Raw genomic sequence first — 25,572 nt, 5'->3', positions numbered from 1 at the left:
GTGAAACCTCTTCTGGGCTCACATCCTGGATCCTGCTGTTCCATTTACTGCTTTTATGTTTCTACCTGGGGAGCTGGAGTGATAGTACGGCCGGTAGCGTGCCTGCGTGCAGCTGACTTGGGTTTGATTCCCCAGCACCTCAGATGCTCCCGAATTCCAGAAGGGGGGATCTCTGAGCAGAGCCAAGACTAAGCCCTGAGCACTGCTAGATGTGACCCAAAAACAAACAGAAAAAGAGCCTTTGGGCCAGAGAGGAAGCACAGCAGCAGGTAAGGCGCTTACTTGCCTTGCACATGATCAACACTCCCTCCTTTCCTTGGTGTTTCTTTCTTTTTTCTCCCAGATCTCTGGGGTTGGTTCCCCGGTCATATGAGCACCCCCTGGAAGGCCCCTAAAAAACAATGATGCGATCTGGGTTCCTTGGTTGCTCAGAAGAACCTGTGTCATTTGAATTTTGTTTCCTATACCTTCTGTATTAAAGTCACTAGAAAAACATTCTCTTTTACAGTCTCATTATCCTTGATCCTTCTTTTTTACAACTCCTTAAAAAAAAACAGTATGGTTTGGTCTTCCTTCCACCTCAATTATTAAACTAGAGTTAGTGCTCAGTTCTTGTGCTCAGTTCTCACTCTGCGAACTCCCTTGGGCCAGTTCAACCACCCCTACAACTGCAATTACCATTTAATATTAATGAATTCCTTATCGTGCCACTTCAAACTTGGCTTGCCCAATATTGACTCTCCCTTTTTACCCTGTGGGCCTCTTCCTCGTCTAAGTTCCCAAGTTCCCAGTTGTGATGGCTGCATTCACATTCATCTATCCCGTCCTGGCCTGAAACTTCACCATCCACAATTCTCTCTCACACACACCCTCATCCATTTAGAAGTTAGGCATCATTATTGATTGATTCCTGCGTCTCTTTAAATCTCTCTAGCTCTCCCCATTTCCTAGTTCACTGTATAATAAATCATATGCCTCAATTATAGTTTCCCTCTAGATTGACTCTCTTTTTCAAACCTTTGGACACACTGTAATCTGATTCCTCTAAGATGCCTATCTTATCTCTCACCTAATTAAAACCATCTCATTGGCTTCAGAATAACACTGAATTCTTTAATGAGTCCCAGGGGCTCCTATTTTCTAATCCCTACTTGCCTATTCAGAGGTCTCTCTCTTTATAGCCATTGGCCTTTGGATAATTTCTGCGTCTTATCTATGATTTGGCTTGCCTGTTGCTCTTTCTACAAAGTCTCCCTAAAATAGCTCCTCCCTCTCTCAGAGAGAGACTTATACCCACAGAATCATTTCAATAGAGTAGACTTGCCTGTTGATCATTGTGTTCCTTCTACTATATCACAATCACAGGTTTCCTCCCAGTTGGCCTTATCATTCTTATTGTCTTTCACAGTGACTACACACAATGCACACCTATTTAATATTTGTTGAGTAATTACATTGAATAAACCCCTTAACCTCTTTGAGCTTCAATTGTACCATCTGTTGAAAGTGGTTAATTCCTTGCTTTCCATATGGGGTTTTGGGGAGTCTTATAAGATCAATGAAATTTTAGGATAGTAGGTGAGAATGTGGGTTCATAACTTCTCTGTTTTTGTTTTTTCTTTGGTCAAATGAGAATTGTCACAATATTTCACTCATAGGATGTTATAAGTACCAAACTGATAAATAGAAGGTATACTGCCTAGTACATTTAACTATTAATTATATTGTTTTACTTATAAGCTCTAAAATTAGAGCTTTAGTGTGTATTTAAACACAAGAGTGAAGGATTGGTATCATTTGTTTTCTGATCTCAGGAATGAACCCAGGGCTTTCCCCATGTGTGGCGTGACACTACCATAGAGTTACATTCACAGCCGAGGATTGATGTCATCCTTGCTTTCAGTTTTCTTTTAAGATAATGCTATAGCGATACCAGAACTTGTTTTCCAAGTCTCAAATTCAAATGATCGTTCTTGATTTGCATACAATTTTAGTAAGACATTTTTATTGGTGTTAGGCATTACAAGAGAATTGATTAAATGTTTTCTTGCTGAATTTCAAAAAAATTTTTTTTCAGCCAAGGGAAAAACAAGAAAGATGACTGCTTTCATTTATGAAGAATAATGATCTCTTCCCCCACTCCTAATGTTATTTTTGTATGTTAAGTGAACAATTTGGTATTTGAAAAGTGCAAACTCCATTAAGTCTATAACTTGTGTTTCTAATTTCCCTCCATCTCACTTCCTTCTGTGATGAAGGCAGTGAAGAAGATTAGGTTGGTGCTGTCATGTTTGGGGGTTGCACACAGGTCTATTTGTGGTGCTCACAGTTCTTTGGGTGTTTTTTTAGCTGCAGTACTCAGCAGAGGTCGCATGAGACTGTGGTGCTCGCGCTCTGATTCCGGCACTCTGCTCACAAGACCTGCATGCTTTCGTTGTGGTCCGTGCACACTTGTATCCATGGGCGGCCACACTTGGTTAAGTAAGGCACATGAGTCATAGTGGTGTTGCCACCTGGAGATCTCTGGTGATCACACACAGGCACGCCAGAGGCCACACGACCTGACCAGGGCACTCACCCATCCCCATTTTGTGATGCTCACACACACGCATCTTATGCAGCCAGAGATCATTTGTAGCCCCAGAGATCACAGACAGAAAAGTGGCCCTGGATCATGCTTGGCATGGATGGAGGAGAGGGATTTGAACTTGTATCCATAAGCTTTCAAAGAAAACACCCTAGGTAGTCACAGGTAGACCTGGTCTCTGGACTGAGATCTCTGGAGTCTTCTCCGGGTGGGGGCAGGTTGAGTCCCCCACCCCACCTCCTCCAGCATGCAGATGACCCAGCTCCAAGACTGCTCTCAGAGAAGCGCCAAGCTGCTGAATCATCCCAGTTCCCCAGCGCCTGGACATTTCCAAATTTTACAGTACTGATAGCCCAGTAAGAGCACAGCAAATTAGGTGGTAAAGCTGCATAGAAGCCAACTAAGTTCAGTGAGCAAAAATAGTAATACAGAAGGCACGACTAGCACTTAACAGCTCAGTTAATCCTCAGATAATGACTTCACTAACACCATTGTGAGTTCTATGTTGTAACGTGCAATGTAAATTAAGTTATTTTGTGCCTGTTAAGGGGACAGGCTTGCAGGGTGGGTGGGAAACTGGGAACAGCCATGGCAGAGAGGCCACACTGGTGGGAGGATTGGCGTTGAAACATTGAACACCTGAAACCACTGCATTGTGAACAACTTTGTAAACCACGGTGTTTGTATAGTTTCAAACATTAAGGGGAAAATACAAGGAATGACACTCTAGACCCTGCACTATCTTCACGGCCCAGGTCCACAATTCTTTCAGAAAAATACAAAACACATTTCATTTTGTGCAGATGTGTTCACCTAAAAAAAAGCGTTTCATTTTATTTCAAAGGGTGCTTTTATTCATTGTTTAAAATTTAAATAGAAAATTCATGTTGACTTTGGACTGATGGAGATGCCTAATTTTTACTCCTTTAAAAGTTTTTTTTTGTTTGTTTCTTTGTTTGTTTTAGAGTTGGTGGTTCCAGGTTCTTACTCAGAATGACTTTAGGAAGACAAGTGATGTCTCCTCTTCAGGCAATGTCTTCTGATACTGCGGCTGGCAGAAACGTTCTGAGATGGGATCTTTCACCAGAGCAAATTAAAACAAGAACTGAAGAGCTCATTGCACAGACCAAACAAGTGTACGATGCTATTGGAATGCTTGACATTGCGGAAGTAACTTACGAGAACTGTTTGCAGGCACTGGCAGATGTAGAAGTGAAATATATAGGTGAGCAGGATTCAGTCAGGTCAATATTTCCTTTTGCGGGCATTGTAAGCCATTTTATGCTTTCTGGACTCGGAAGTCCATTATTTAGTTTTACTAGGCATTAATTTCTACTGAATGATTGCTGACTTACAATAAAATTACCTGACTTTCAAAATTTTAATTATGTTGACAGAAGTGTTATAAAGTGTACAATCCCACTGCATTGCCTTCTAGAGAGCATTTTGACAACATTATCAAAACTTCTAGTGAATTCATACCTTAGCCTAGTTGTTCTACATCTAAGCACTTAATCTGAAGTAATAATCAGATATAGGAAAAACTGTATAAATAGGTGCTGTATGTGTGATAGCAGAAGTTTGGAAACAGTTCCTTTATTATCAGCTAATAGTATGGCTTGATAAATTTTTGTACATTCACCTTCTGTAATTCTGTAACGAAAGTAAGTAGGGTGGCTGGAGCTATAATACAGCGGGTAGGGCATTTGTCTTGCATACAGCTGACCCAGGATTAGTCCCTGGCATCCCATATGGTCCCCCAAGCACCGCCAGGAGTAATTCCTGGGTGCAGAGTAACCTCTAAGCGTCGCTGGGTATGACCCAAAAAGCAAATAAAACAGCAACAACAAAAAATGAAAGTAAGTTTGGGAACAGTGTTTCAGAAGAGGGCAAAAGGACAAAAACGGAAAAGCAGCGGAATCACATATAATAATGTCTACTATCTTGGGTGTTAGAGTTGTAGCTGATTGTGACTTTCTTCTCTCCACCTCTATTCACAGAGGCCACTCCTGGCCAGGCTTGTCCTGGCTGGACGGCAGATGATTCAGTGCTGGGAACCTACAGCATTGCTCAGCATTGCTCAGACCCAGCAAGGCCAGGGACCACCAGGCCCACACCCGTGGTGCTCAGGGCTCTTCCCAGAAATGCTGGGGCTCATGAGATAATGGGGATGAAACACTTCGCTCTAGATGCAAAGTGTGGGGCTGGAGCAGTAGCACAGCGGGTGGGGCGTTTGCCTTGCACGCGGCCAACCGGATTCGCTTCTCAGCATCTCATGTGGTCCCCTGAGCACCGCCAGGAGTAATTCCTGAGTGCATGAGCCAGGAGTAACCTCTGCGCATCACCGAATGTGACCCAGAAAGAAAAAAAAAGTTATCTGTAGAACTTGAACATTTGTTTGTATTCTGGAATTAAGAAGGTTTTCTAGAATCCCATGCAGTCATAGTAACTTGTTACCTCTCTCTGTCTCTCTGTCTCTCTATCTCTCTGTCTCTCTGTCTCTCTCTTTCTGTTTCTGTCTGTCTGTCTCTTCTGTCTGTTTGTTGGTTTTTTTTTTTTTTGGTTTTGGGGCCATACCTGGTGTTGCTTAAGGGCTTCTCCTGGCTCTGTGCTTAGGTGTTGCTGCCAGCCATGCACAGGGGACCATGCAATGCTGCATGCAAAGCCAGAGAACTCAATTTGTTGCATTATCTAGCCACCTAATTGTTCGTCTCTATACCTCCCCAATTTCAAATCTTTCACAGCATGTTCTCTGCTCTGTGTTCTACTATATTAGATGCATGATGCTTTGTCTTACCACTGTATTTCAGTTTCTGCCTCTAAGTGCTTCATTCTCATTAGAAGTCACTAAATCTCGTCTTAAGTTTAAACTCTTGAATATGAACTGAAATGATAGCTCCGTGAGCTGAGGCGCACACAGTCATTCTGGATTTCATCACTAGAGGACCACTAGGCAGTGACCTCCAGGCACCAAGCTTAAGCACCTAAGCACTTACCTAAGTACCACTGATTGTGGCTTAGAAGCAAACAAACAAATCTAATCTGTCAAAGTTAGGGGAGGGAGTTGGTCCCTGTTGAGCTGAGCTGACCTAGCGAAATATCTCCCATCCGGTGTTTTGTTCTTGAGTCAGATACTTACTTCTTCAGTCACTTATGGTCAAGGTGTCGTGCCAGTGTGAAAATGTATTTCAGAAATGTAAAAATCTACAGGGAAAGGGGAATTGTTTTTAGCATTCTTAAATTGTTTCTCTCCCATTAGCAAGTCTTCTAAATATACTTTTCTTAAAATTCTTTCTCTCACATAGGTTTCTCTTTGGGCATTAATCAAGGAATTATTGAATGTAGGAGTAAATGGTTCAAGAATAGCCTCTGTGTATATTCTAGTCTCCGTGTATGTTCTCAGAATTTATTCAGCCTCTCACAAGAGCCACTCTGTGTTATGTCAGGCTCTGGGCAGCCGCATTGTTTATAGCTTGGCAGAGCGAGCCAAAGGCTGGTTCCAGGTCTTGTGCAAAGGAAGGAAGGAAACGGTTTTCCGAATTATTGTTTGTTTAAGACTATTCTCCCAATTTTAAGCTCCTGAATTTCAGTCTGTGTGTAGAAGTTTTTAAGTAATTTTGATTCTTCTCAATGTCATTTGGAGGGGGCATAAGGGTTGGGGGGGCAGGACACACCCAGCTGTGCTCAGGGCTAACTTCTGGCTCTGCACTCAGGCAGTACTTGAGAAACTACATGGGGTGTGGAGGACTGATCCTGGGTCAGCCACATGCAAGGCAGGCTCCCTGCATGCTGTACTATTGCTCTGGCCCTTCGCAGTATCTTTTTGAGCTCATTTTAAAACGCAAATTGTGACTCTGGGATGTTTGGCTCGAATACTTGAAGCACTGTGTGTTAAATCAGAAATCTCTTTTATTGAAGGACATAAAATTTCATATGAAATCAAATTCTGAAGGAATCATTAGCTAGTCTGTTTAAAATACATATTATTCATTTATTCACGTTTTTATGGCCATGTTCATAGCTTTATTCATTGCAGTTTCTGAAGAAAACTGAGCTGAATGAGGTCGTTCAGAGCGGTGTGTCAGATGTAAAACCTGCCACTCCTGGTCTGCCTTTGCAAGCCTGGCCGTGCCCGGCACCTGCAGAGTACCAGTGTCAGGCCAGAAGTCAGCTCGGTGGAAGGATGAGTGCATGCTCTGTGTGTGTGAGTCCCTGGGTTCAGGTCCTGGCACAGCCGCACAAAAAAAGTACCAAAGAGAGAAAATTAAAACTAGATTCATTGCCACGGCCTAGCCACACGCATAAATCACACTCTTCACTCCCCCTCCCTCGGTTTGAGTTGCTTTGCTGACATCGGATTATTGCCCAGTTAAAGTCAAATGCCAGTGTGTGAAAGGCCCAGGAACTAACTTTTTAACATGCAAGAAAGAGAGCTGGCTACGTTCTTGCCCTTACTTCACAGGAACCGCTTCCCTGTGCAGCCATTCACTGCACCAAGGGCTCTATGGACAAGGTTCAGAACTTCTACTCTAAACAAGCCCCATCCCACTAAATTGTTCCGCATGTTTCTTAAACATCTTTTGTCTCTGCCAGTGTCCCTGCTTGCTATCGCTACTTCTCTCCCTTCCCCTTGGCTTGAAATGCAGTTTGGTTTTGCGTCCCTTCTTGTCGTGCCAGTCTTTGCTTCTCTAATCCCCAACTAAGCCCTTGCCCTCCCCCGTTCTCTGGAGTCCAGCCTTCTCCGTAAGTGACCCCGCCCTTCATTGGCTGCCTTACTCTTACCCTGTCATTCATTGGAGAACAAATCTACCCTGTCCTGTGTTGTTTATCATTTTTATGTGCGGTTTCCTACACCCACTTCCTAGATTCTAAAATGCCTCCGTCTGAGAACTGTCTTTATCTTTCTACATTCCTAGTTAATAAATTAAACGCTGAGTATACTTTGATAAGTGTTCACTGCACACTAGTATTGTTCCTAATCAGGCCACTGGAACAGCCAAGTCCTCTATCAGATGCTAAAAAAAAAAATTGGCTATCCAAAAACCTTTGTAAAATGTTGGAAATGAAAATGCTTTCAAGAGCATTCATCTAGGTCGCAGTGACTTTCCTACGTGCTGGTTTGATGAGTCCTTCCAATTCTTCCCTCTTAACAGTGGAACGAACCATGCTCGACTTCCCCCAGCATGTGTCCTCAGACCGAGAAGTACGGGCCGCCAGCACAGAGGCAGACAAAAAGCTTTCTCGGTTTGATATCGAGATGAGCATGAGAGAAGACATATTCCGGAGAATCGTTCACTTACAGGTAAGCAATGTTGTAAGGAAAACAAGCATTAATATAATTAGAAAGAGCCAAAAGCTTTGAGCACTCGTAAAAAGCATTTGAGAGCCAGGATACTGTTTGGTGGGTAGAGCACCTCCCTAGTACATAGGACGCCTTGGGTTTGATTCCTGTCACCACCTGACACTCAGACTCTCATGCCCCACCCAGGGCACAGCTAGAGAGGCCCTGGTGGCCCCACGACAACAGTAACAACTAAGAAAAGCATCTTTGTGACCCTAGATATTATTTCCAATTATTTAGGTGATTCAGCACAGTGTTACATAATGTTGCATTCTACCACTGAGGTTTATGCTAACTTGTCAGTTGCATTCACTTAAAATTCAAGACTAAGGAGTCAGATGGTCTGGGGTCTGGGCACTCGCCTCGCATGCAGCTGGCTGGGTTTAGTTCCCAGCACCCCATATGGTTCTATAAATACTGCCTAGAGTGATCCCTGAGCACCATCCGGTATGACCCCATAACAAAAAGAAATTAAAGACAGACTGTATAAGTGTATATCATTAAATCTAAGGTTTTTCAATCAGCATGAACTTAATGGGTCAATGTTAAAGCCTCTGTGAAATTTTTAAATGTTTCAAAGTCAATATTAGATCACATCAAAAGGAACTGAATTGTTTTATCTGTGGGTTCATGTGGTTTTGCCCATCAGCGACAAAGTGTTAATTACTATACTCTGGAATCATTTGTCTTCCTAGATTTTTCAGGACTGAGAAATTATGGGGCTCAGGGAGAGTCTGTCTTGAGTGTTTTGATTTGCTTTCTAGCATTTTCACTACGGTTTTGTTGTTGTCGTTGTTGTTTGGTTGGTTTTTGGTTTGGGAGTCACACATAGTGGTGTTCAGGGCTTACTCTTGACTCGTGCTCGGGGATTGTTCCTGGTGGTGGTTGGGGAACCATATGTGGTGCTGGACCTAACCCGGGGCAGCTGCGTGCGAGGCAAGCACCACACCCATTTTACTTTCTCTCCAGTCCTATTAACTATGTTTTTACTTTGAATTTTTATTTTACGGAACTCAGCTATTTGTAAAGCAACTTGCATTTTACAATGCTAGTCATTTTTGTTTAATTTAAATGTTTCTTTAGACAGAATCTCAAAAGTTTTTATTTCATTTAACAAATTATGTTGAGTTAAAAACAGGTCTACTCTAAATGTCTTATTTGCAACTCACTATAGAATATAGAATCAAAACTTTATTTAGATATGTGAAATGTCAATGCTATCTGTTCTCTTATGTCTAACAAGCATTTTTTACCCTATGATTTATAATCATCTGTGTGGTTGATCTGGTTAACTTTGGCACTCTAAAAAATAACAAATTAAAATAATTTTGTGATTACACTTTATTAGTTATATTGGTTTCTTTCTTCTTTTGACCTCAGTCATTACTGTATGTCAGAGATTCCGAAACTTACTTGATTTACCACCCTCTTTTCAGAAAAAAAAATATATCACTTAGACATTCCCTGAAAATCTGCCTTCTTTAAGCAAACAAACCAAATGAGTCCTCCCAGTTGCACCCAAAGCTATTACCACCCCCTGGGTCATTTCAGCCCTCCCAAAAGCACTTTATGTGATTCAAATCCTAAGAGTAAACTCACCAACCGAGGCACACTACTACATTCACCAGGTTTGTTCTTTTGTTTGGGTCTGTTTCCTTTGACTTTTGATCTAATAATAGTTTCAGATTCAGTTTCAGGATTTTTCTGCTTTTCAGTGGAGTAATTACTCTAGTACATGCATATAGATTACTGTATGAACTTTCCAGAACTTTTAAAGGTCTATTAAAGCTATATCCAAAAAATTATTAGTGATTATTGGTGTTTATGCATTGGAGCATATTTGGTAAATTTAATTACCTCTTAGTCATCTTCTTTGACACTTACATTTATTTAGGTAGTATTTTTAAAAATCTAGAATTATCAATTATCAGTATTAGTTTTCTCCTGGAGTATGGAACTAGTAAATGTTAATTTTTATTCCTTTTCATAGTTAAAGAGCAAAGTTAAGTATATCTAAGTATTTTATTTTATTCTATAGCAATGTAAGTTAGGGTAACCAATATAAAACATAATGCCTTCATTAAACTGGATAGTAGGATCATAAATTTTTTGTGAAATAAACTTTTTGGCATGCTTTACTAAAATGACAGTGCTCCACATAACATTGAGATCTCAAGCTGCCACCAACTATCAATAATCAGTATAATCAATGATCCCAGATGATCATCAATCTAATATTATTTTAATTTTCAAAGTCCTTAGCTTTAATGTCAATTTTCACTTAGCAGTGATGAATGAAAATGTGAATTGATTTTTTACAGTTCTCTGTGCCAAAACAGTGTTCCATGGGGTTTTAGCATCCTCTCTTCTCTCAATTTCTATGAACCAGGGGCTTGGGGAGAAACCAGCTAGATGGTTCTGGCCAGCATCTGTGCTCTGTGTGGAGTCCTGGCATCAGTGGCTAGAGATGGGGCAGCTGGAGGCTAACCAGGCATCTCTCCCTTTGTTTTGTCTCCGAGCCTCTTGGTGGGCTACCTCTGTAAACTCACTTGGGTATCCTCATAGCCTGACAGCTTCAAGGTGGTAGGACCTCCTTGATGGTCACGCAGGGCTCCTCCCAGGCAGGTGTCCAGCAGACCCCCTGGAAGCTGCACTGCATGATGGTACTTCAGAAGCCCCGGGGCATCACCGCCTGGACTAGACACTGCTCTCTGCTCAGAATCAAGGGACACCTGATCTCAGCCGAGAGCGTCTCCAGGCTAATTTGCAGGCATGTTTCAAACCTCCAGAGTATTTTGGTTGACCAAGTGGGCAGATGAAATTATAGTAGGGCCTGAGACTAGCCAGTGTGCTGTCAGCTTCCCAACGCCTTCCCGGCATGTGGCTGGCAACACCGCTCAACTTTTGTAGAGCGCTGCAGTCACCCAGTTTAACCTTCGCACCAATCTGATGAGAGAGTGTTTTCTATTTATTTTTTTAAGGTGGAGAAGCTGAAGCTCATTAACAGTAACTTTCCAAGAGCCACTGGGGTGCCAGAAGTCATGTAGACTTTTCCTGAAACGCCACTAGAGAGGGAGGGATGGGTTGAATTCTGTTTTTCACCCCCTGGCACACAGGCCAGGTACAAACTAAAGTGAGAAACAGCAAAAGAACCAAAATGAAATATAGACTCAAAAAATATATATATATATTTTAAACCTTTGGTAATTGACCCCTAGATGTTGCCTCGTCAGATTTTGAGAATGATCATTAAGCTGGGGCTGCAGTAATACAAGGTGTATCGGGAAAGCACTAAGCTACAAATCTGAAGAATGTATTCCTGTCCTCCCTTTTCTGTTCGGGGTCTTCCCGTGACAGTGCTTAGAGCCAACGTGTGCTGCAGTACTTAAAGCCATCTCCCCTTACCGCTGTCACCTTTTCTAAACCATTAAGCGATCTTGGGAAAAATCATTAAACCTCAATTATCTGATCTGTGAAATGAGTATATTTCACAAGCATAGCTGTGAAAGAGAGTAAGTGTGTGTGTGTGTGTGTGTGTGTGTGTGTGTGTGTTCATACTATTATATAAAATACCTTTGTTTATAGGATGCCGTTAGAGAGACACTAAATCTTGTCAAGCTGGAGATTAAAATAAAATTCTGCTGTCAGATTATGTAAGTTTGAAAATTTATATCTCAGCCTTTATCCCTACCTCTCAAGAGAAGTTTCACCCCAAAGGCCTGAGGTTGGCTTCACATTCAAGGGGATTAAGTTCTTGTTCCCGAAAAAAGGTCCAGGGGCTGAAGTGATACTACAGAAGCTCAGGCGCTTGCCTTGCATAAAGCCAGCCTGGGTTTGACCCCCGAACCCCATATAGTCCTGCAATCCCTGCCAGGAGTGATACCTGAGCACAGAGCCAAGAGTAAGCCCTGAGCATATAGCCCAAAACAAACAGAAAGGTGCAGCTTCAACTAGACAGTTGGAAAGGATAGGCTGATTCTTTCTTGGAAAATCCTTCGGCAATCATTCTGACCTTGCCTGGAGATGCTGGGCAGATTGCTGCTGTGCCCACTCAGGATAGGAGTGTGCTAGTGTCTTTCTTCCTCCTACCAGGCCAGAAACTTCCCCAGACCTCAGAGGGTCACTGGCCAAAGGAGATCTGTGTGGAATTGAGTCTGGATTTCGTTTTGTTCAGTCTGGGGTCCATTCCTGTCTGTCCTGGCTCTGTGTTCAGGGGTCACTTCCGGCCGTGCTCAGCACACCGAACCTGGGTCTGCCACTTGCAAGGCAAGCACCCGACCTCCTGCATTATCTCTCCAGACCTGATTATTTTTTTCACGTGTCCCTTTTGTGGTAAGTCAAATATTTTGTGTAAATAGTAATAATTTAACTCAGCACTGGTTTTCCTAAGGCCCAATTGTTCTACCTGTTCTCTGCCTTTGGCGGGGGTAGGGGTGGGGGTGGGGGATGGCCATCCTTTCACCTGGTCTAGACTATGAGTTTTGAGTTCTCTGTGCTGAACATACTTTTAGGCTTTGGGAAACCTGGCATGTGAGTCTGCCCCCATGAACACAGTGTAGAATCAGATTCTGCTCACATCCGTTCCTGGTGAGGTTCGTGATGAGCATGGTTCTGAGCTCTAGGCCCAGTGTGCCCAGCCAGAGCCCGGGAGCCCAGGTGCCCTTGCTGCTCCATGCCGCTCTGCAGGGCTGGGCCCGGCTCCTCGTCTCACCGCCCTGCCCGGTGGACCTTCCACTCCAGATCTAAACCTGCTCTCTGGCCCTAACAGATTGAGCCAGTGCTTACCGCACTTTCTTGCCAGGGTTATTTTTCTACTGCACCGCACAGAGCTTCTTCCTCACTTCCCAACCCGGCAGTACCGCTTCTGGTGCCGCACCATCCAGAGGCAGTGAATGCCACATGCTGGGCAGACTTGCAGGCACTGGTACAGCCAGCCTCGATCCACGCCCAGGTGTATGAGTGCCCTGGTTTGAGCTGCTTGTCATCCCTGAGGTCACCGGCCCACAGGCCCTGCGTCTCCCTGGCCCTTCTGGGGTTCTTCCCACTGCAGGCACCTGCTGCTAGGATCCTAGTGTTGCCGATAGCAACTAGGGAGGGTTACAACTCCAGCCACACGAGCATGCCCAGAAACTCTCTAAAGACCCAAAAGGAAGTTGGGGGGGAGGGGAGGAGGAGGGGAGGAAATCTAACTGTTCTCTGCCTCCACTGAGAATACATTTAAAGGAAACTGAGAAAGGTACTTTGGAGCTGATGGAAGCCTTTTGCTAGGGTCTTATCCAGCCGTAGTTGATACCCCAAAGCTCTAGTGCCGTTACATAAAACAACTTGGGCAAAGGGAGAAATAGGGGTCATGTTCAGTAGTACCCCCAGGTAAAGTCAATTCTACCTTACTGCAACAAATTAAAGATTATTGCAAGATTGTTGCAGCAAGATGCTTGCATTGATTAATATGCAAGCTTTAGCAGTACGGGAGATAGTACAGGGAACCGAGTTCAATCTCCAGCACTGCATGTGGACCTCTGAACACAGCCAGGGGTCACTGCTGAGCACAGAGCCAGAAATGGCCCCTGAGCACTATCAGCTGTCGCCCAACACCCCCCTCCCCCATCCAATAAAATACAACAAAATGCAAACACTAAAGCTTAATTCTTTTGAAGAGCTAATGAGCTGGGAAGCTCCCGGTGGTGTGGCAGCCCAGGGCTTACACAGCCAGTGGCAACTCCAGCTAAGGAGCTGGAGACAGAAGCTCCCGTTGACTGGTAACCAGGCCGAGTTCATTACCCTGCTGCATCAGGCTGGGATGTGCATCCTCCCAGGCACTGATCAGTCACTCAGATGTGCCATGTATGTTCTGCCACCTGTGTTAAAGAAACATGTGGTCCTTTCGTTACCTCGTCCCGACTGAGAGGGATTTTCCGTTCTCTTCCAGGGCTCTGTGTGACTGTGAGTGAGCACTATTTGTGCTGCCCACGTGGGAGCCCAAAGGAAAGGCCCCGCTTGCCTTTTTTTGTGCAGTGCTGACTCATTTTCCCCAGGTGCTTGTTCTGACGCAGCTGGTTGTGGTCCCTGGGTCTCTCTGGCCAAATGGCAGGAAGGTCCTGTGGGGGTGTCGGGAGCCTTTCGCTGAGCTTTCACCCTGCTGTTCTCTTTTGGTGTGTTGGCAAAAGGAGTCCACTCGCCGTTTGTGTGGGCGTGCCGGCCTCTCAAGTGGAACCAGGTTAGCAAACAGGAGAAAATGAAATGCAGATGATTGGCGCTAAGGGTGTGTTTCATAGAGAAAGACCACTCAGTCGCAGAAAATGCCCAGAATGAGATTATGCAAATACTTCTACTATCACACTTTCAAGTGGTACAGGCATGCTCAGTTTCGATGCCCAGCAAGGAAATTCTGGGTAGCTTTTATTTATTTAATTTTCTTGTTTTAAATAAGCAGAAGTTCACTAAAGCATAAAAGAAATTAGGTCTTCAAAGGGGCCTCATAATCATCTATGTGCTTCAGAGCCCGGCAGAGAGGACGAATAAATTTGCGTTGGCCTCACAGTTTATCATTTATCCAGGCACAGTGAGAGTGGAAATGGTTGACACGCTCTTTAATTTCAGGAAACCTGTGATTTGAGCAAGATAAAGCCTGAAGCCAGACGATACTTGGAAAAGTCCGTTAAAATGGGGAAAAGGAATGGACTCCATCTACCAGAACAAGTACAGAATGTGAGTTCACGTTTCCTTTTCTTATCGGGGTGGAGATTAAAACTACTGAGAATAGGAAACAAAAATGACACGTTTGTGATATGGGAGCCAATCCAGAGTGCAAATCCATTTACAGTGTATTTGGTGGCAAATTATTTTTTTTTTAATTTTTATTAGTGAAACACCATGAGGTACAGTTGTAGACTTACAAATTTTTGTGCTTGGGTTTCAATTATACAGTATTTGAGTACCCATCCCTCCACCAGTGCCCATTTTCCACCACCACTGATCCCAGTATCCCTCCCACCCCTCTTCCCGCCCCCCATCCCACCCTGCCTCTGTGGCAGGGCATTCCCTTTTGTTCTCTCTCCTTTTGGGTGCTTTGGTTTGCAAAAGAGGCATTGAGTGAAAATCATGTTCGGTCTATAGTCTACTTTCAGCATGCATCTCCCATCCTGGGAGGATCCTCCCAATACCCTTTATTTGGTGCTCCCTTCTCTGTCTGAGCTGCCTTTTCCCCTCATGTGTGGCTGGCCTCCAAGCCATGCATGGAGTGAACCTCCTGGTACTTATCTTGGCTATTCTCGGGAGTTAGTCTCCTATTTTGTTACTTTATGTTCCCCAGCGATAGCACAGCGGGTAGGGCGTTCGCCTTACACGCGGCCAACATGGCCGACCCGAGTTCGATTCCTCCGCCCCTCTCGGAGAGCCCGGCAAGCTACCGAGAGTATTCGATATGCCAAACACAGTAACAACAAAGTCTCCAATGGAGACGTTACTGGGCCCGCTCGAGCAAATCGACAATCAACGGGAGGGCCTTTACCTTTTTACCTTTATGTTCCCCAGATGAATGCAATCTTTCTATGTCTGTCCCTCTCTTTCTGACTCATTTCTCTTAGCATGATACTTTCCATGTAGTACCACTTGCATGTAAATTTCATGACTTCATCTTTTCTAACAGCTACATAGTACTCCATTGTGTAGATGTACCAAAGTTTCTTTAACCAGTCATCTGTCCTTGGGCAATCAGGTTTTTTCCAGATTCTGGCTATTGTGAAGAGTGCTGCAATGAACAAACAAGTGCAGATGTCACTTTGACTATACTTCTTTGCCTCTCTGGGATATATTCCCAGGAGTGGTATTGGTGTCAAATTATTTTAAACCCTACAACTTCTGTTGTCCTAGAGCGATAGCACAGCAGGTAGGGCATTTGCCTTGTACGCAGCTGACCCAAGTTTGATTCCTCTGCCCCTCTCAGAGAGCCCGGCAAGCTAGCAAGAGCATCCCACCCACATGGCAGAGCCTGGCAAATTCCCCATAGAGTATTCGATATGCCAAAAACAGTAACTGGAAAACAGTTGACAATATAATTGTTCTCTAATCATGTCCAAATTTTGTTTGTTTCTTCTGTGTTGGGCTCATTGTCCCTGCTTCTTCAATAGCTGAGTTCCAGGTAGAAACAGTCGATTTGGAGTCTCACTCCCTGGGCCATACAGAGAAAAGGCACTGGAAATAAAAGCTATATGAGAATGGAGAGATATAAAAATAGTACATCTTGGGGCTGGAGCAATAGTACAACAGGTAGGCCATTTGCCTTGTATGCAGCCAACCTGGATTCAATCCTCAACATCTCCCATGCACCACCAGGAATAATTCCTGAATGCAGAGCCAGGAGTAATGCCTAAGCATTGTCCAAAAATCTAGATAATAAAAGCAGTGCCTTAATTGTTGAGGTGGGGGTGGGTTTCCTTTTCATGAATTGTACTTTGGAAAATTCCTTTTTCTCTTCAGATTGTATACAAACCTGTTACCGTTCTGTAAAAACCAGCACACTGAAACGGAAAGCCTTATGATTAATATATTTCCCTTTAGCAGTAGAGAGATTAACTTTAGAAGGTGCTTCTCAAACTTTTTCTTCTTTTTTTGATCTCCTGGGTGAAGGGTTCCCGGGGCTGAGGGGCCTCTCCTAGCAATTCTTGACCTAATAGGTCTGAATTTCAGTATGATAATCCATCCGAGGGATGGGAGCTGCTGGGGATTACCCAGACCACCCTGTGGGGCCTTGTGGCCTCAGGTCAACACCTGACAACACTCCAGAGGCCAGGTAGTGGTGGGGATAGAACCCGGGTTAGCCACATTCAAGGCCTGCACCACAACCGCAGCACTATTTCTCTGGCCCCTCATTCATACCTTTTCTTTTGTCTAATGCCAGTCAAATTTCTGGTTGTAAAAGCAAAACTTGATGGCAAAAATCTGTTTTCTTTTGTACAGAAAGTATAGCTCCAAATCTGTTTCCAGGCCATTTGTCTATTCAGTAAAAATGGAAACAAGTTTGGAAGAATCCAAACCAAGTGACATGAGCTCAGTAGATAAATCTGAAGGCATCAATGAGATCAAGGCACCATTAGCCTACCCCATGTCCCCTCTGAGCACCTCAGAGCCTTTTCATCATAGTTCCATCACATGTGGAGCGTCTAGACCTCCCTTTTCTGCCTCTCTGCCTTTCTGTTTAATTAGCACTTCTGTTGGAGACAAAAAAAAAAAAATATATTAGCTAAAGTGCTGTTTGATTGTAGCAGAAAACTTTACTGAATCATTTTAAACTATACAAGGGCCAGAGAGATAGTACAGGGGTGGAGGCACTTGCCTGGCATGCAGCTGACACCAGTTTGATCCCTGGTACCACATGGCTTCCTGAGCACCAGCCATTTGCTCCGGCAGAACAGGGATTAGCTGCTCTCCAGGTACTGCCAGGTGTGGCTGAAACCACAACCCCCCTCTCTACCCCCCTCAAAAAAAAGAAGTAGTCTGAGGTTTATTTGCTTGTATAACTGGAAGTTCTAGAGATAGTTGGGCTACATAGGTTAATTTGATCTAGTGCTCAGTGGAAGTACTGGATAAGTGCTTTTTCTGAGCAATAGCACAGCAGTAGGGCGTTTGCCTTGCACGCAGCCAACATGGCCGACCCGAGTTCGATTCCTCCGCCCCTCTCGGAGAGCCTGGCAAGCTACCGAGAGTATTCGATATGCCAGACACAGTAACAACAAAGTCTCCAATGGAGACGTTACTGGGCCCGCTCGAGCAAATCGATGATCAACGGGAGGGCCTTTACCTTTACCTTTTACTGAGTCATCTTCAATATTCAAAGGCTAACGTCCTTTTATTACCAAAATGACTACAAAGAGAAAAGCCCCCACCATCCAGAAAGCCTTAATCAGCTCTCCTCTCTGGACTGTGTTAGATGGACCTGGGGCCTAATTCTGAGGGCCCCTCCCATTGGGGCAGTGTTGGATAACACTGGGTTATCTTTGCTGCTCCCGCCGGGAGCTTAAGGTTTATTGAGCCACTCCTAAAACAGAGCAACTGAGGCACAACTGTCACTGTTACTGTCACTGTCCTCCCATTGGGCATCGATTTGCTCAAGCAGGCCCAGTAACGTTTCTATTGTGAGACTTGTTGTCACTGTGTTTGGCATATCGAATACGTCATGGGGAGCTTGCCAGGTTTTGCCGTGCGGGCGGGATACTCTCTCGGTAGTTTCCCACACTAATAATCCTATATTGGTTTTCTCTTTCCTTTATGTCATTTGTATGGTTTATTTAGCAATGTCCTTTTTGTGCAGACACAGGAAGGCAATTGATGCTATGCTATGTAACATCCAAAATAATATTTACTCTTGGGCCTCCATATTTACTTACGCCTCAATTGACCTTAGTTTCTAGCACTCCAAAAGCAGGGTCCTGACAAGGGACTAATGGACCCAGGGCAAGCTGTGAGCTACCCTGGTATCGAAATGGGCCGCGCCAAAGCGCCACAATACTTAACTAGAACTTAAGAGCATGGTCATGGACAAATTCTGTCTCAGAGGTCAGGATTATATGCATTACAAGGGGTGTATGTGGTGCAGAGCTAGAACAGAGACTGTCGCGTGCACAGCAGGTGCTTTAGCCCCTGTATAAGCTCTGAGGCCCAACCTGAAGGCTCGATAACACTCGGATGACAGGGCTCTGCCTTTCAGAGCTGGTCTTTCCATCAAGTTGGTGCAGCCTCTAGAAGGTGGGGATCAGGCTCTTGCGTTGTTCCTGCTCAACTCTGGTTCAGTCCCTTGCTGTAATGCGGTGCCTTGAGAGCCTTTGAATGTGCCCCCAGGCTATCAGTGTTGATCCTCCTGGTCAGGCCACACTCCAGAGCCAGTGCTGTTTGCATAAATCTTATCTCGCATTTTTAGAAGAACAAGACAGATAAAGTTATTGCATCTTCTCCTTGCGTTTTCCTTTTTGCTCTTTTAGACCCCATCCCTGTAACATTTTACGCAAATAAATCACCGTTGTTTACAAAAGTTTTAAAAACTAAGACATAACTTTTTTCCCCCAAGGCAGTGATAGGACTGATTGCTTCATCCTTCTCTCTTCATTTCCTCCCCACCAAATACTGATTTGCTAAACTAATATTTTGAACTGGGAAACATTAGAAATATGCTAATTGGTAATTAGCTGTTAGACTTAGTCACGCAGGAGCTCTCTATTGCTGGTATACTTGTATCAGACTCTGCCTTTTTTTTTTTAACCCTCTAGTCCTTGAAATTTACCCTTGTTTCTAACAGGTCACAAGGACTGCCTTCTTGTGACATACAGGTACTCTTGGAAACTGTGAAGACTGCAAGAAACTTCTATCAAGCACACTATGCAAATGTGTTTCCTGGGTTTTGGGTGCCAAACCCAATCCTCATGTGAAACTGAAACTTACTTGACTGGTGGTGCTAGTAGCAAGTTTCATCGTAGCTTTAATGTCCCACCTTTGTCTCTGTTTCAGGAAATCAAAGCAACGAAGAAGAGAATGAGTGAGCTCTGCATTGACTTTAACAAGAACCTCAATGAGGATGAGACCTTCCTTGTCTTTTCCAAGGCTGAACTTGGTAAAATGTTGGGGTTTTGACCAATAGAATTAACGCATTTTAGGCAAACAATACTGCCTCTGGCTGTGCCAAATGAAACTTAAGGGAATTCTTTTTGAAACTCGGTTGGAGGGCCAGGGAGGGGGAGCAGAGAGATAATACAGAGGGTAGGGCATTGTAAGTGATCCCTGAGTACAGAGCCAGGAGTAAGTCCTGAGCGTAGCTAAATGTGGTCCCAAAGCAAACAAACAAACAAAAAAACCAACAAAAATTGATCAAGGCAGAACAGACTTAGTGCAGGGGTTAAGCCTGCCTTGTAAGCAGCTGACCCCAGTTCAATCCATGGCACGAGATCTGATCCCTCAAGCAATACCAGGAGAACACCCAAGCACAGAGCTAGGAGTAAGCCCTAAGCACCTCAGGATGTGGCCCAAACTGCACTCTCCCCCCACCCCTCCAAATTTTTTTGATCCTGGCACTTGTGAGATCTTGGATTTTATCTCTGGCACCACGTGGTGAAAAAAACATTAATGGTCCTCATACTACCATTCCTTTTACAGAAAAAGGCAAGCAAACTAACACCTAAATCTTAAACTTATAAGAATGCATGCTATGGGCAAAGAGATAGTAGGTTAAAATGGTTGCCTTGCACACAACCTACCCAGGTTTGATCCTCAGCACTACGTCTGGTCTCCAGGTACCACCAGGAATGATCCTTGAACCCCAAACCAGGAGTGGGCCCTGAGCACTGTTGTGTGATGCTCCCCAAAAAAAGCTGTTTCTATGGGGCTGGAGCGATAGCACACCGGGTAGGGCGTTTGCCTTGCACGCAGCCAACATGGCCGACCCAGGTTCGATTCCCAGTATCCCATATTGTCCCCCGAGCACCGCCAGGAGCAATTCCTAGGGCATGAGCCAGGAATAACCCCTGAGCATGCCCAAGAAGCAAAAAAAAAAAAAAAAGCTGTTTCTAGAGACTGATTTTGTTGTTGTTGTTCTTATCTTATATTTGGTTTAAGTTAATAGCCTTGAAATTTTTTTTTCACTCCCTACAATATACACGCCTTTTCTGTTCTAAAATCTTCTTGGCTTAATTTTGTCTGTTTTCTGTCAAAACATCATCTACAGGTGCACTGAAATACATTCATATTTTCATATTTTGTACTACCTTTTCCATTGCCACCTGGCCTCTAACTACTACTCCCATTCCAATAATACCAGGTTTATATGGATTGCCACTATTTTTCTTGAATTCCATTTGTTCCACATGATTCCTTGAGTTTCTTAAAGGCTCTATGCCAACGCTAAATAAACCAATAATGAGTGGAAAAATTGATGTATGAGAAAATGATCTTTTTGCAGGTGCTCTTCCTGATGACTTCATTGACACTTTAGAAAAGACAGGTGATGACAAGTATAAAGTCACCTTAAAATACCCACACTACTTTCCTGTCATGAAGAAATGTTGTATCCCTGAAACCAGAAGGAAGATGGAAATGGCTTTTCATACAAGGTGTAAAGAGGTACTAGATACTGTTTGTCTTTCTTTGGTTTCTATGGAAGATTTTCTGAAAGGCTTTGTATAGCAGTGTTGAAGTCAGCCCAGAAGGTTTTGTTTTGTTTAGTTTTGTTTTGTTTTTGCAGGGTTGCGGGGGATGCTTTTTTTGTTTTCTGATTTGTCTATTTGTGGTGCCTGAGATCAAACCCAGGGCCTCATGCAAGAGGTATGTGCTTTACCAGGAAGCCACTGCTCCAGTGCCTGAACTCTTTTTATATAAGCACTATATGTATCCTGGTTCTTCAGACCGTCAAGACTTTCTTTTCTTTTCTTTCTTTTTTTCTCTCTTTTTTCTCTCCCCCTTTTTGTGGTGATAGCCCCAGGCTAAACTATTGTGAAAAAGATAGAATGGACTAAATGAACTTGATGCTTTCTTCGCCTCCCAAGCTACCAATCCAGGGCTGATAAGACACCTCTCTCTCCTCAGCATGTGACATCAAGGTTCATTCCAGTCTCACCATCTCCCTGTCTGTTAAAAGAGGAGGCAAAGAAAAGTATAGAGTAAGAATCTTCAAAAAGTAAAAGACCTGGAGATTGTCCATATCAACTCTACCCGCTTCCCGTGGACCAGAATTCCATTGTGCATTTGTTATCTGGCTCCAAAAGGCTGTGAAGTACAGTTGACAGCTGCTGGCTTCAGCTGACAGCAGATTTGCACTGCTGAGTGAACTACACTGCTGTAAAAAAGAATCCACAGTGGACTCACTGAGTTGCTTCGCACGCTCCCGACAATGTGCGGCTCCGATTGTGCAGATAACCATGGACACTGCTTTTCACAGATGCACTCCAGCCATCATCAGTCAGATCCTAACCAGTTAATGTCTCAAGCCCAAAGACATGCATCACCAGACCATATGTAGTCCTTACCACCGACAGCATCTCACAATTTCATACTTGAGGAGGAAAATAAAAAAGGACACATTTTACCTGCCCTTATGCCCCCCAACACACGTATTCAGTGGTCAAAGAGACACAAAACCACCACACTAAAAAGTCTCACTTGAAACGGAAAGAATAGGAAGCACAGAATGGGAAGAATGAATGGGAAGCCCTAGCCCAATTTTCCTAAGCTATCGTGCTGAAATCCTGGCAATTCCCTCCTTTGGAGAAGCTCCATGGAGGGTACATTAGGGTTGTCTGGGCCCCCTCCCTGGCGGGGACTTCCTTTAGCAGTTGTACATCAGGGCCCCGGTTTGGCTGAAGAAAATATTCGTTACTCTCCACAGCTACATCTGCAGCTGCTGCTGGTGTAGATTCCTACTAATGCCAGTCTGAAATCTGAGGACTGCTTTCGGGATTAGATATCACAAGCTTCGGTGGAACGGGTTTTCCAAGTGTTTAGGAATAAAAGTCCTCCAGAACCTTAGCAAGTTTCTTGTCTGCTTGTGTTCAGTCAGACAAAGGTTAAAGTAACTACACCCAACTCCCATTTTAGATCCAGTCTACCGAGTCTTTTGGTATCCTGGCTTCTCCTCTTATGTAATGGACTCTGCAACAGACCTTCCAAGGCCTTGAGGAGGAAGATAGCATTTTCAGACCTGTCTGTGCAACTCCATAGTGCGAGTGATATGTCTTTTCTTCTGACACTCAGAGTGCCACATCGCTTATGTTTTCAACCTCCCAAAGCTCCGACTGTGGGCCGTAGGTAGAAACTTGTAGCAAGACATTTCTTCCATCTTTGTAGACCATTGAGTCCATGCCTGAAATCTTTTCTCTCATATAATCTTTCTGAAAGCCACAAATCCCAACAAACAGGCACCAACACTAATTGTCCTGCACAGTTGTCCTAGAGCTCAGATGTCGTCCATCATTGGCCAACCTTCCCGGTGGCATGCAACCCTTGTGGCCATTGTTGTCCAGAGTAGAGTGAAGGTGACCGGCTTCCCAGCCCACGGTGTCTGTCCTCCTTCTCCACTCCTGTATATTTTGCATTTTTGTTTTAGCAGCACCTTGATCCCGTGTCAGTCTCTTTAGGTATTAGAACACAGATCAAGTAGCTTTATAAAAGTCAGCCAAAAGGCACAGTGACTCGAAGAAGAGAGAAGTTCATTTTCATCTTGAAGAATTCACAGTGACCTGGGGAGACTGGGGAATAATTTTGTTGTGATTGTTGTTGATAGTGATGGGGTAGGGGTGGGGGGGGGGCGGGACGCATGCAGCTTCAGAGAGGGACCCAGGACCTCACACAGGCAAGGCCTGTGCTCTCCCACTTGAGCCACTCTCCAGCCCTGGGGAATTGCTGCCTCGTGATTATTACCAAGTTTCTTTGGGTGGGGGGGGTGTTGGAAAAGTTTCAGAAACCAGTGGTGATAATTTAGACAACATTATGAATACAATTAGTATACTTTAACCTGGTTAAAATGACTTATTTTATATTCTGTATGTTTCACCACAAGAAAATTAGGTTTTTCTTTTGTGGAGAGGGGCTTCCAAGTGGGTAATACGGGGTCCCAGCATCACTCCTGGCGATACTCTACCAACTGGACCCATGGTTCAATGCCAGGGCCTGGTGTGGTGCTGCTTGGGCCCTGCCATGCCGGGCATAACCCAGGCCATTCTGATAGTGCTCAGGCACATCCAGGGCCGCATCCGTGATGATCAGGAGATCACACAGTAGGTTCCAAGGATTGAACCATGGTCAGCCACAGACAAAGAAGGCACCCTGACTATATACTATCTCTCCGGTCCTCCGTAGAGCTTTTCATTCTAATTGTATAGTAATTACAGTTTTATTAAAACGTCACAGCTCTCAAAACCTCAGGTTGAAGAATTTCGTTATTTCAGGAGCCAGGGGTATAGCACAGAGGGGAGCACTTTGCCTCGCATACTCAGCCTCAAGTTCAGTTCCCGGCGTCATCTGGTCCCCAACCACTCCTGGAGGTAGACCTGGTGGCTCCCACATACTAGTCGAGCCAAGCAGCAATGCAGTCGCTGCACTTTGCCTGGAGCCATTGGACCCACCTTGCACCCCGAGGCTGAGTGGCACCAGGAGTTTCCCCTCAACTCTGTAATAGTGAAATGAAATGATGTAGTAGAGAAATTGGAATGACCTAAAAACACCTGAGAGTTTTACCAGCCCAAACATGCATGTAGTAACTCTTCCTTTTAATGTTTTGGATCCCACTGGATGTTAACCTTCGTTGTTGTTGTGACTGTCGTTATAGGAAAACACCGCGATTCTGCAGCAGCTGCTCCCGCTGCGGGCCAAAGTGGCCAGACTCCTCGGCTACAGCACACATGCTGACTTTGTCCTCGAAATGAACACAGCGAAGAGTACGAGCCACGTAGCCGCCTTTCTAGGTTCGCTCCTTCGTGCGGAATCAGTTGTGTATTCCCCTTCCTTGGCCTCGATGACTGTCTTTGAGGCATGGTACAATTTGACACAGGATCTCAGAGTCTACCTGATGTGCCTTTATGGCGTCCTATTTCTCACTAAAGAGACATTACCCATCACCTACTGCGCGTTAGGTGCTAGGTTTAACTCTACAGCTGGGGTGAAGAATGGCCAAGGGCCATTTGGGAATTCATAACATCAGTTTCAGACCACATGATATAGGCAGAAAGGCCCCAGGCAGCCTCCAAGAAGTACACATGCCAGCCCTATCATGGCCCAGGGCCAAGGGTACAGCACATGTTTTCGCAGGCTGTGCATAGCCTGTGGGCCAGACATTCCTGACCCCACACTCCCCACCCTAGCTCCAAGGTATAGTCATCATGTCAGTCAGTCACTGTCCTCCCATTGTTCATCAATTTGCTCGAGCGGGGCCATGTTGGCTGCGTGCAAGGCAAACGCCCTACCGCTGTGCTATCGCTCCAGTCATCATCTATGTTACTGTTACGGTCTTTATTTCATTTTATCTTGTATCTTGACTGGGCTTTCTTTGGTTTAAATTTTGAGTCAGTATGATTTGCAATGTTGTCACGACGGGCAACATTCTAACACCACACACACCCCCGCACCATTGTCTTCTCCACCTGTCTTTTTCCCCCACAGCTCCATTCTCTAGATCACTTTCAGGTTCTTTGTCTTTGGCCATTTGTTTCCCCTGTGTTTCTTGACTGCATGCAGGAGAGAGATCGTTCTGTATCTGTCCCTCTCCGTCTGACTTGCCTTCACTCAGCATAATGCTGATTAAGTTTTATATTTCCTAACAAGACACTTAGGGTTCCAACAGAGAGTGTTCACTACCCCAAGGTGCTTGACAGTTATGGCATGGCTAGGTATGAGTGTGTGTGTGTGTGTGTGTGTGTGTGTGTGTGTGTAGAGAAATAGAGATACTGAGAAAGATACTAAGTAAACTGAGAAATATGACTTCAATTAAAATAAAACATAAAAAAATAAACATCATAAACATCAATTGGTGGTAGGAAAAGTACACTGGAGAAGGGATGGGTGTTGGAACATTCACTGTCATGTCACTGTCCTCCTGTTGTTCATTGATTTGCTCGAGCGGGCCCAGTAACGTCTCCATTGGAGACTTTGTTGTTACTGTGTCTGGCATATC

The 25,572-nt window shown here is 44.3% G+C and overlaps 1 protein-coding gene across 1 annotated transcript in view; it reads left to right on the top strand.

Annotated features, from left to right (window-relative positions):
- NLN (neurolysin) overlaps nucleotides 1–25,572 on the top strand; it is a 104,523-nt gene that overhangs the window by 38,942 nt on the left and 40,009 nt on the right. The window contains exons 2-7 of the mRNA XM_056112473.1: nucleotides 3,553–3,812; nucleotides 7,741–7,889; nucleotides 14,529–14,636; nucleotides 19,428–19,530; nucleotides 20,872–21,032; nucleotides 24,232–24,367. Of these exons, the coding sequence (XP_055968448.1) occupies nucleotides 3,553–3,812; nucleotides 7,741–7,889; nucleotides 14,529–14,636; nucleotides 19,428–19,530; nucleotides 20,872–21,032; nucleotides 24,232–24,367 (917 nt within the window). The remainder of the gene's footprint in view (nucleotides 1–3,552; nucleotides 3,813–7,740; nucleotides 7,890–14,528; nucleotides 14,637–19,427; nucleotides 19,531–20,871; nucleotides 21,033–24,231; nucleotides 24,368–25,572) is intronic.

Source organism: Sorex fumeus, unplaced genomic scaffold (genome assembly GCF_029834395.1).
Source record: "Sorex fumeus unplaced genomic scaffold, SorFum_2.1 ptg000018l, whole genome shotgun sequence".
Lineage (NCBI taxonomy): Eukaryota > Metazoa > Chordata > Mammalia > Eulipotyphla > Soricidae > Sorex > Sorex fumeus.
Note: the sequence above shows the minus strand (reverse complement) of the source record. Positions and strands in the feature narration are given on the sequence as shown.